The sequence below is a fragment of the Carassius carassius genome, chromosome 17 (genome assembly GCF_963082965.1).
Source record: "Carassius carassius chromosome 17, fCarCar2.1, whole genome shotgun sequence".
Classification (NCBI taxonomy): Eukaryota; Metazoa; Chordata; class Actinopteri; order Cypriniformes; family Cyprinidae; genus Carassius; species Carassius carassius.
This window is the reverse complement of record NC_081771.1, coordinates 15,863,183-15,875,547: the sequence shown is the minus strand read 5'-3', so window position 1 is coordinate 15,875,547 and position 12,365 is coordinate 15,863,183. Positions and strand designations below refer to the sequence as shown.

The 12,365-nt window shown below is 39.5% G+C and overlaps 1 protein-coding gene across 1 annotated transcript; it reads right to left on the bottom strand.

Moving 5' to 3' along the window:
• Nucleotides 1–591: 591 nt before the first annotated feature.
• On the bottom strand, nucleotides 592–12,150 carry LOC132161211 (zinc finger and BTB domain-containing protein 11-like). The gene is made up of 10 exons (XM_059571101.1): nucleotides 11,617–12,150; nucleotides 10,481–10,695; nucleotides 10,018–10,249; nucleotides 7,839–8,851; nucleotides 4,764–5,060; nucleotides 4,275–4,671; nucleotides 3,118–3,235; nucleotides 2,854–3,012; nucleotides 2,432–2,607; nucleotides 592–1,667 (listed from the first exon to the last, which is right to left on the bottom strand). The coding sequence occupies exons 1-10, from the start codon at nucleotides 11,924–11,926 to the stop codon at nucleotides 1,150–1,152; spliced, it is 3,435 nt and encodes a 1,144-aa protein (XP_059427084.1). The 5' UTR covers nucleotides 11,927–12,150; the 3' UTR covers nucleotides 592–1,149.
• Nucleotides 12,151–12,365: the final 215 nt, after the last annotated feature.

Genomic DNA, 12,365 nt, shown 5'->3' with positions numbered 1-12,365 from the left:
AATTTGCATGTTAATTTTGCAATGAAAACATATTAAACAGTAACATATATGTCCATGACAGGGTGGAAATATCTTATGCTTCGAATAATGGCCAATAAGTATTGAAAAAAAGCTCAGCTAATATATTTTTATAGTACTTGAGTGTCTAATATTTAGTACATGACAAAGTGAATAGAAAATTAAAAACAACATTTTTGAGTATTGTGAGGTTTGAAAGGCACTCTATGGTGATATTACTGGCCATACCATTTACCATAAACAAAATTGTTTTTTTGACAATCCACAGCTAAAATCATAGGTGGCTTTAACATTTTTGCGTGTTGCTGATTTTTGTGTATATAACGTTACATATGTCTATTGTAATACTGCATGTTAAGAAAAACTGCAGTCAGAATATATTCAGAAAAATTCCTGCCAGACAGAACCCAATAGATTTAATCTTATTCAACAAAATGTCTGCCAACAGCTAACACTATAATAAAACGTTAGTAGATTTTTACTATCAGCTCTCACAAATCTTGGGATGCTAGTTGTGATGCACAGAGTCTTTACACATTTTCACAACACATAAAATGGAAAACAGAAAAGAAATATAGCAGAGGGTGCATCCCTGCAGACAAGAGTTTTTTTTTTATTTGTTTGTCATTCCTGCTGCTATACATAGTACTCAGCTGAGACTGAGAGGCACTGCATTATACAACAGACAAGAGCCTATGGCCCTTTTGCTAAGACTGTTAGAGCTTATATCTCAGCTAAGCTTTACAAATAATCAAAAGGAAAAACAGCCTTAATAATGAGAAAATGTAACCTAGTTACAAAAAAGCCAAATGTCTATATTGGAATTCATTTGTCGTATGCTCGATTGTGACTGTAGTATTACAACGCTAATTATTACATATATTTACACAAAAGTTTACTATAATGCAAATCAAGCATATTCACACATCCACTGATTCTCACACACACACACAAGCAAGCAAGCAAACTCAGAGTCCTTTGAGCTTCTTTTAATTTACATTTTACAACAAAAATAAATGATCACTTTTTTACATTATCACACAGGATGCATATGACAACAACAAAAAAGAATAAACCTGCCCACTGTCATATCATATATTAACTGCCAGGTCAGGTTCAGTTGAGGTGGTCTCATTCCACCTCTGCCACATGGGCCACCTCCACTTCCATGGTCTGGATGATTTCTGGTGCCTCTTCCACTTTAACTACAGCCTGCTGAGCCAGGACGTAGTTCACCACCTGCATGATACTCTGATCCGACAGTGTGGCCAGGGCTCCGTCGCTCACAGTCTGCACGGCCTCCATGGTCTCTTCTGTGATGAGCACGGTCTCTATCTCCTCTGTGGTGGGAGGCTGTGGAGGTTGGAGTTCAGGGGGCAGATCTGAACTGAGGATGCTGACGGCGTGCTCCACCTGCGTGCCTTGGTTGTGGAACTGCAGAGTGTCCTTCTCCAGCATGATCTTGCCGGGCAACTGATCTCCGTGGAACTTTGTTATGTGCTTCCTCAGCGTTCTGGCGTCTATGTGGGCCTCCTGGCACAGCGGGCACACGTAAGGGCGCTCGCCCGTGTGAGTGCGAACGTGACGCTTTAGCGAGCGTGCATCAGCCCATGCAACGCCACAGGTCAGACACTCAAAGGGCTTTACCCCTAAAAAAGAAAGAAAGAAAAAAAGAGCAGCATGACATCTGTTATACTCAGCTATTTATAAGCATTGCAAGTGGCTGACACCCAAACCAAAATGTCAGCGGACTGTAAAATTGCCACAAACAAGCATGAAGGTGTGTAGGATGCCTGATTAGACTGAACATCTCAACAGAATGATGATTGAATCCCAATAATGACTCATGTTGATTATTTCCTGTTCCTGGGGTACATAGACATGCAGTGCCACCTACAGCTGCACTGCAGATGTGCGGATTAGGAATCTTTTCATTTTTCATTAAAAGCATGCTTTAAACAATGTAGATATTTCAAAAAAAAAGTTTGTTTCAAATTTAGTACTATAAATAATGGCGAAACTAAAACATATTTTTATGGAGAATAAGAAAATCTATAGTTTTAAAAAATATACAGTACAGACCAAAAGTTTGGACACACCTTCTCATTCAAAGAGTTTTCTTTATTTTCATGACTATGAAAATTGTAGTCACACGATTCCAAGTGAAAGTTGTGACATTTGCCAAGTATGATAACCCATACTTGGAATTGGTGCTCTGCATTTAACCCATCCAAGTGCACAAACACAATGAGTAGGGAACACACACACACACACACACACACACACACCGTGAACACACACCCGGAGCAGTATTTTGCTCCAGCACCCGGGGAGAAATTGGGGGTTCAGTGCCTTGCTCATAACTATTAGTTATCATTCTATAAAATGTGTTTATGTACGAGTCTCCACTCACCCTGGTGATTATTCATGTGGCGGCGGTACTCTCTGAGCTGTGTGAACTTCCTCCCACAGTGTTCACACTCTCTCTCCAAGTTCTGCTTCACTCTGCCCTTCTTTCCATGAGTGGCTTTCTTGACATGCCGTCTAAACAGGGCCTTCTCAAAGAACTCCTTTCCACACACATTACACCTGCCAAAAGGACAACACACACTATTTAGTTTGAAGTCTACCGCTAACAAGTGCTCAAGTCTCTCTAGAGTTCGGGTATTATATAATACAGAACATAATTTCCATGACACGTTCTTTTCAGTCTACAAAATAAATCTTTAGACTTATAATAAAATGTAATAGTGAGAATCAATTAATTTTTTTTCTTCAAATATAACCTTTCAAAAAAAAAAAAACCCTATAAGAAATGAAGGATTTAACTCTCACCTGAAGGGCTCTGCAACAGTGTGTGATTTGACGTGCGAGTACCAGTCCTTCTTCCAGCTGTAGCATTTGCCGCAGACCTGGCACTGGAAGGGCTTTAGTCCTAAGTGCTTATTCATGTGCTGCTGCAGGTCTTTTGCTTCAAAGAAACTCTTATCACAGCTGTAATGAAGGAACAAATTAAGGAACTAAACCGTTCTATTGGAAAAAATCTGGGTTATTTGAAGAAAATTGTTGTGTGCTTGTGTCGAGGGATAAGGCACTCACTGAGAACAGTGGAATGAGCGGACCTCAGGTCTGGGTTGATGTTTCTTGAGGTGTTTGCTCAGTCCGGACGCACGGTGAAAAGATGCTCCACAGGTTGTGCACAAGTACTTTGTTTCACCTGTTAAACAAACTGCTATCATGAACTCCTCATTTAGTATTTCTCTTAATGTTGCAAACAGTGTAATAACCACATTGAAACAAAGGGTGTACATTGTTGCTTAGACAATAATGTGACTTACTTTTACTAAATACTCTTAAATTTGGTCTAAGGGATAAATTAATACATTTGGTTCATACTTCCAAAAACATGGTGACTTGTAACAGCAACTAAAACTGACCATGCTGGAATCTGGAACTAGTACATTTTTACAAATACAAATATTTAGGATTAATTCCAAATTAATCTATTTATTTATCCAAATTATTTATCCTTTGATAAATACAAAGACAGTATTTATCAACTATGCATCAGGAACCAGAATTTAAGTCTCTTTACTTGCACATTCTGTATTTTAAAACACTAATACACTATTTTGACACTTCATTTTTTATTTATAGAATTTATTCAGTTTCTTGGCATGTCTTTTAACTAATTCATATATTTTGTATAGCTTTTTATCTGTATTTTATTTTTTACACTTTGAATTACCATTGTGTAAGAAATGTGTTATATAAATAACCTTGCTTTGCCTAAAGTACACTACTATTCAAAAAAATTGGGGTCGGAAAGATTTTTTTTTATTTCTGGAATCTCTTACGCTCCCCATCACTGCATTTAACCGATCAATAATACAGTAAAACAGTAATATTATTAAATATAACTACAGTTTAAAATAATAGTTTTTTGTTTTAAAAAGTAATAATACATATATTATTATTATTATTATTATCAGTTTTTAAAGTGGTAATGCTTCTTGCTATTCTTCTGGAAACTATTATACATTTTTTCAAGATTCTTTGATGAAATTCAAGAACAGCATTTATTTGAAATGGAAACATTATCATCATCTTTACGGTCACTTTTAAACATTTTAATACATCTTAGCTGAAAAAAAGTATTTATTTCATTCCAAAACAACAAACAAAACAACTTTAGAAGACTTGCATATTTACTTATTAATCTGACAAAAGTAAAAGGAGTATGTGTGTGTGTGTACCTGTGTGAATGCTTGTATGCTCCTCTAGGCTTCTCTTGGTGACAAAAGATTTCTCACAGACAGTGCACTGAAATCTCTTGAGGGAGTCGTGCAGCGACCGGTGCATCTTCAGACTGTGCTTGGTGGCAAAGCTCTTCCCGCACACCTTGCAGGAGTGTGGCCTCACCCCTGTGTGGTTCAGCATATGAATGCGCAGGGAGTACAGCTTGGGCAGAGTCTTGCCACAGATGTCGCACACAAACTCCCGTTTGGTGCGGTACTTTGTCTGATCTTCTGACCCCTGAGAATCTTCTGCGGCCATGGCTCGTGTCATGGTGGCTCTCTGGGTCTTCTGATGCTTGTGACGGGCCAAATGTGCACGGAGCGAAGCAGCGTACTGGAACTCCTTATTGCAAATCTGTGAGGATAAAAGAAAGGTCCGAAAAATAACCAAAATGCATAAAGATCAGGCTAGAATTCGTACTTTTTATTCAGCCCAAGGGTACATACACTGCACTTGAAGCTGCGAGTCTTCTCGTGTTTCAGAGCGTGCATGATGAGGGCGTACCGCCTGTGGAACACCAGGCCACACTCGTTACACGAGTGCTCTCCCTCCGCAGCTCCTCCTGGGTCTTCCTGTAGTGCGCCTCCCTCCAGAGACTCTGGCTGGTCTACAACAGGCTCCAGTTCCTCTGCTAAAGCAGCTATGGCATCAGAAGCAGCTTCCTGGTTTGTCTCTGAAAACTCATCAAGATTCTTCATGGCAGACTGAACCGGTCGGCCTCTCCTGGCAAATCTCTGAGGTGTCTGAGGACACAGTGTGATTCTAATAAGACAATCTGGCTGATTGCCTTAGAGCATCTTAATCCTTGGCTCATTGAGCAACATCGTAATATTAGAGTTAATGACAAATAATAGCATCAATGATGATAAAAAAAAGTAATAGATTTGATTATGCCATTAAAAGGGTGCTCATTTATATTAATTATTATTGTTAACTTATTAATTACATATGGTCTTCGTTTCAAGAATTTCATTCTTTTAATGAAAACTGTTTCCTCATAATGATATCAGGACACCAGTAGATATGGAAGCACATGGGTAGCGATAATTTGCAATGTAATATGCAAAATGACAATGCAATATGTAAAATGAAAATGCATTTCTGTATTTACATTTTCATTTTCCAATACATTTGTGCAACATTTGGTGCAAAATGAAAATTAAATTACATAATTTTCATTTGCCATTTCATACACCAGTTTTAATATGTAAAATGAATACTAATTTTAACGCTTTATAAGTGGCAAAATTAAAATGAAAATGTATTACAGAAATGATTAGATATGTATAACATGTTCAAGCAAAAACTGTGGCAAAATTATCATGCTATTACGCTATTTTTCTTAAATGCATTAACACTCACAGTCAAGACACTTACGATTGCATTTTCATTCAATGTCCCGCAATGAATGTAGCAAAATTCAATGTGCACATTGAAAATGCATTCCGAGCCGATCACGTGTCCGCCCCCTCCCAGCATGTCAATCACTGCGTGAACAAGGCGGGGCTTGCAGAAGGTCACAGACTCAAATCTCAAGAAGAGGATTCAAGTGAGAGAACATGGACAAGACCGCTGGTCTGTGTACGTTTTGATCATTTCAGTTTATGGCTTTAATATTTCATTCGCACTGGTAGGCGTGGCTGAAACGCTGCTTTCATCTGATTGGTCGAATCGCTCCAGCCTAAACTCTGTCATTCTTTCAGGCAGAATAAGAGTCAGTGCGAGTGAACCACCGCTTGCTGTTAATTAGCATAATATTTGAATCAGATGTAGCTGGGCACATCATAATTCGTGCTGCTGAGACCTGCAAATTATTTCTAGGTTGTAGTATTGTATGAATATTGTCCCACTGATAAATACAGTGCAAATAGTTCTGTCTCTTTGGAAAAAAAGTGAAGTGGAAATAAAAATCAATAATAGACTGAACAGTTCCATGTCTGTAACATTTACCACTCTCATTTTTTAAGTCATAAGGCACTAGGTATGTGTGTGTGACATTAATAAATAATTGTAAAAATGAATATAGTTACATTTCTAAAAAGAAAAATATTAAAATTAGCTCTATGCTGCTCAGCGCTCCTGTAGCCTACCCCAGAGCGCCCTCTCGCGGCTGTAGACGGTAATGTTTTCTCTTGGTTCTGAATAAATGCGATTTATATATGTTTTTTTCCTCGTCATGAAGTGTTTTTGGACTGATGCAACTTATACCGAAAAATACGGGTAACATTATTATTATTATTTATTATGAGAGTAACTGACACAGACTAGAACTTTAATGTTTCACCAAATTCAGCTCAGATCTTCAGACTCGTCTGACTCGTGTTGCTGTATAACTGGCCAGACTTACCTTCCCAAAAAATCCTATTTAATTTTATTTCATAAATTTAACTATATTTATTTCCACTTCACTGTTATCCAAGGAGACAGAACTATGTGCACTGTTTATATCAGTGGGACAATATTTATACAATACTATAACCTAGAAATAATTTAACGGGGTCTCTTGCAAGTGGCAGCAGCATGAATTATGTGGCCAGCATCATCTGATTCAAATATTACGCTAATTAACAGTGAGCGGTGGTTTCAGACATTACAGTGCTTCACTCGCACTGACTCTTATTCTGCCTGAAAGAATGAAAGACCGAGTTGAGGGTGTAGCGATTCGACCAATCAGATGAAAGGAGTGTTTCAGCCCCGCCCACAAGTGCGAATGTAATATTGAAGCCATAAACCGAAATGATCAAAACGTACACAGACCAGCGGTCTTGTCCAGGTTCTCTCACTTGAATCCTCTTCTTGAGATTTGAGTCTGTGACCTTCTGCAAGCCCCGCCTTGTTCACGCAGTGATTGACATGCTGGGAGGGGGCGGACACGTGATCGGCTCGGAATGCATTTTCAATGTGCACATTGAATTTTGCTACATTCATTGCGGGACATTGAATGAAAATGCAATCGTAAGTGTCTTGACTGTGAGTGTTAATGCATTTAAGAAAAATAGCATAATAGCATGATAATTTTGCCACAGTTTTTGCTTGAACATGTTATACATATCTAATCATTTCTGTAATACATTTTCATTTTAATTTTGCAACTTATAAAGCGTTAAAATTAGTATTCATTTTACATATTAAAACTGGTGTATGAAATGCCAAATGAAAATTATGTAATTTAATTTTCATTTTCATTTTGCACCAAACGTTGCACAAATGTATTGGAAAATGTAAATGTAAATACAGAAATGCATTGCCATTTTACATATTGCATTGTCATTTTGCATATTACATTGCAAATTGAATATCGCTACCCATGTGCTTCCATAAGTAGAGGCTTTGCAAAAAGATGAATCAAGGCTACATAGGGGGCACTTCTGAGCACCCTTTTAAGCTATAAAATGACAGATGGGCCCCCTGCGGTCCTGTGGACCTCACAAATATGCTGAGTCCAAAAGGGCACCATTTGGGACAGGGCCATCATCACATTTACAAATGATTCGTATGTCGAGTGAATGAGAGTTGCATACCTTTGTAGGAGGTGAACTGCTTTTCTCTTCCTCCTCAGTCTCAAGTCCCATATGAAGACGAACATACCCTCCTTCTTTCACGGACCGTTTTCTCAGGTATCTCTTGTTGGGATCTAAGCATTCCTCTTCTTTTTTATCTCCATCTGCAGCGGATGCATCCTCGACACCCTCCATCTCCACGGACTCCTCTTCTGAAAGAGGAGGCGGCGGTTCTTGGTGCTTCACTTTGGGTGGTCTTCCTGGCCTCCTTTTCACTGGCGCAGGGGCAGGCTGTGGCGCTGCTGCTAAAGGCTCGGGTTGGCGCGTTGGTTCAGCCACCTGGGACTCATCCTGCACAGCAGGTGGCGCTGCTGCGGCTAAATGCACAATCTCAGAAGCATCCGTTTTGCAAGGATCCACACTAATGAGAAAGTCTTCGGTCTGCATGCTATCTGCGACAGGTGTGTCACCAACCTGTGGCTCCTCTACAGACCAACAGGCCTGTACTACAGCCAGGGACTCACCTGAACCAGCCTGGCCAGAGTGAGTGACCAGAGTCATGGTCTCGCCCTCCTCTGCCTGGCCGCTGTGGGCCACCATGGCAAGGGACTCAGCTGAGCCAGCCTGTCCGCTATGAGTGACTACAGTCATTGTTTCGCCATCTATGGTCGCACCAGCAAGCAACGCCAGCGATTCAGCCGTCCCGATTTCACTTGTGATTACAGCCAGGGACTGCCCTTCTTCAGGTGTGCCTTCACTCTGCATAGTCACTACATACGTTTCAGAAGGGGTGGGTGTGATTGGCTGAGGGGGCGCAGGTTGGCTGGATACCACAGTGTGAATGTCTCCCCTCTGGTAGACCATCAGCTTCTGCTCTTCCACTTTCTTATGCACAGACTCGCAGATCTGAAGCACTTCTGCCATCAGTAAATGCCGTGCCAGTGTGGCGACCTCTGCCATCACGCAAAAGTTGAAGGTCAGATTGGAGGTGTAGGCAAAATCCAGTAATGGCAGAAAACTTGCCTTGCTGAAGCCTGGGGGGTAAAGCAACACACACAAAAAAAAAAAACAATGGCAATTCAAATACATATAATATTCCAAATAACACCCAAATGAATGAAATGGCTAATGTTCGAATACTAATTACAAACTAGCTAGGGAGCATGTGTTTAGGAAACATTTTACACATTAGTAGTTGACTAATGTCGTTTTTTTTTTTTTATTGATGGCCGGTGCCACTCTGTAAAATAAAAAGATTTTTACTTGAAATAGCAACTATTTGCAAATAGCAAATCACAAATAAATACATTGTTTAATACATGAATGAAAAGGAAGTAGGGAGTCATTCAAGGATTTATCAGCTGGATTTGCTATTATCTGCAGGGTTGTGGAATTAAATACTTAATACACTTATTTAAATGACATAAACGCATACTTGCTGAATATTTAAGTTTTTCTAATAATTTATTAGACAAACTAATGAAAACATGGGCGGCTACTGTGTGTCTGCATTCTGCATTTTCAAACCAATCAGAAAAACCTAATGGCTTTTCCTAACAACGGTCGACCTATATATTGCCATCACAGGTATGCTGTGAGTTCTTCATCCCAGAATGCATTGCAGTTTGCTCAGTAAAAAAGTTTAATCCAAGATGGCAGATGAAGCCGAATATTTTTTTTTAAAAAAACAGTAGTATTAAAAAGAACAATAATAACCATCTCAATGTGCAATATATTTTTATGCATAGTAAATGAATCATTCTCAAAAGAGTTGCTGCCCATGAATTGCTGTTTATGGAAACAGGACTGTGATGTGGCTCACTGGAGTCTGGAGTTTATTTAAAGGCAAAGTCCACCCCCATATGAAAATTCTGTTATAAGTTATTCAACCTCATGATGTAGTAATGTAATGACTTTCTTTTTCTTTTCTTTTTTTACAATGGAAGTCAGTGGTATACACTTTAGGTACCACTGACTTCCATTGTATAGAAGTACCCCCTCCCCCTCAAACTTTTTTTTTCATGTCCCACACAGAAGAACGTCAGTCATACAACTCTGTAGTGAGAGTGAGTAAATGATGACAGAACGTACATTTTTGGGTAAACTATACCTTTAAATACTTCACATTATTAAACATAAACTGACTTGTCTTTTAGTTTGTTTTCTCATTTCAATCAACAGCGTGGTGCATTCTTCTCACCGGAGAGGTCAACGACAGCTTCATGACTGGACATAGCACCCTTTTCCACAAAGAGCTCGTAGAAATAATCACTGCAGGAGGCCAGGATAGCTTTATGCGCACGATGCTCCTCACCCTCAATAAGCAGGGTGATATCACAGAACTCATTATTCATTCGCTGCTGGTTCAACTTGTCCAGCATTGTCTGCCCATGCTTTGGTAAGAACTGCTTGACAATTCCCTTACTGTCCACCTATAAGAATGCATCAAGGAGAGATATTATAACATTATCATAAGCATAGATACATTAAAGATAAAAAATACAACACTTTTATTTATATTCATTGTAATTTAGAACAAGTAATATTTGCTATTGAAAGTGATTTCAATATTCTCATCTTATAATATCAAGATGCTATTGTACCTGGAATAATGTCAACAAACAAATTTTAATTCAGTGACACAAATGGTATACTATACTTACAAACACCAATTCGTGTTTATCGACTGCACTGGACTGCTCCGAATCCAAATCATCATTTGCCTCATCGTCCTCTTCCTCACTGGCACATGTCTTCTGTCTCGCTTGCCGGACAGCTGCTTGTTTGGTGGCATCTTCAGCATTGGCTCTCCCCTTCTCCTGCTTGCTTTGGCAGTAACTGCACTCTCTGATGCAGTCCTTCACCTGCTTCAGCACTCCTGTCGTAAGAAGTTAAGGTTTAGGCTGCTTATGATAACAGAATGTTTCTCAAAAACTAAATTCTATCTCAGAAACTATCATGTTAAGTTCATTCACAATCACACTTGGACAATAAAAAGCTATTCAGATTATGGTTATCAGCTTTGTGTACTGCTTGCATAATCTGTCACACACATACCACAATTATTGAATATTTAAGTTATATCAGCGAGGTATAAGTTGTGTTCAGCAGTGGGTAGTACTAGGACCATCAATGGATGCAGTAGGTGACTTGCCAGATAAAAAAATAAAATGAGAAAACACAGAAAAACAGCTGCAAAAGTGACAGCAAACCTCAATATTCACCTTGAAGACACGGTTTCCTCAAAAACAGAGAACACCCATGAAATAGCTACAATTGCTAAAACCTTAATCACAGACACCAATAATAAAATGCAAATAAATATGGTGTCACAATCATAAAACCAGGACAACTGGAGCACCAGGATGAACTCCAACATCTGCCCTGGGGAAAACAAATCTGACTTGAAAATTAGCAAACCACTTTGGACATTTCTGGAGAGAATTCAATTTCCTCCTCCAACAAACAACTGGCAAATGATATTATCGACAACATTCATCTGGAGACTAGACAAAAGCTGTATGAATCTATTGTAAGAAGGTTAGAAGCTGCATTAAATGCAAATGAAATATTGCCTTTGTTCATGTCTTACTACATAACATTATTTATTTATATATACATAGAGAGAGGAAGTATAATATATAACGTTATATAGTATTCTATGGAGAAACTATCCAACTGTTTCTCTCTTACTTGTCGCCTGCTTGAGTTATAACATTATTGACAAGAGACGTTTAAGCGATTCCAGCGGTCGCACAGCTGGAAAGCTCTGCTGTCATTACATGAGTGATTCGTGTACCTCTCCACCAGTATTTCTGGGAGATGATGTCCCATGTCTGCTGCTGGTTGAGGTGTTCCCCTCCGGACGTGATGTGCGCCTCCGTGATCAGTTCCTTCCGTCTCTCGGCCTGCAGCACCACTTCCAGCTCCGTGAATTCATCCAGGCCTTTCTGCCGCCTCTGGTAATACAGAATCCCATTGCGCACTATGTAACAAGCAGCTGCTTTCCGGATCTTTCTCTTGGTGTTGCCGTGCGTGCCCGGCGCGTAAGGCTCACGTTCATCAGTCAGGTAGCGTTGGATGGCTAAGTAACTCTCCTCGCTCGACATAACCTCGATTAATGAAGCTCACTCAACACACCAGCCTGTGGAAGCTATTCTCGAGCGTAGAATTCAACACGGTATTTTTCAGCCCGTTCCGACTTCCATAGGTGACACGAAAAAGTATCAAGTGTGATATTTCTGAAATGTTTTCTGAGGGGGAACGTCAGTTCTTGAACCTCTGGGGTGGACTTGCCTGAACAGACAAAATGGCTGCTGCACAACCGGATGTTGCGTTTGAAATGGCGGAAGCGGCGACTAGTAGCACTTGACGTGTAAGGCAGTCACGGTAACAGCAGAGGGCGCTGTTCACCAGCATTCCGCGTGTATTATATTGTGGGCATTTGTTGCATTAAAATTGAGAAAAGTGTGGGTAAATATATAAATTAAATTATTTATTTTAGCAAGAAAAGCCTTTCTAGGGACTCAGATGCACATTAGCATATGT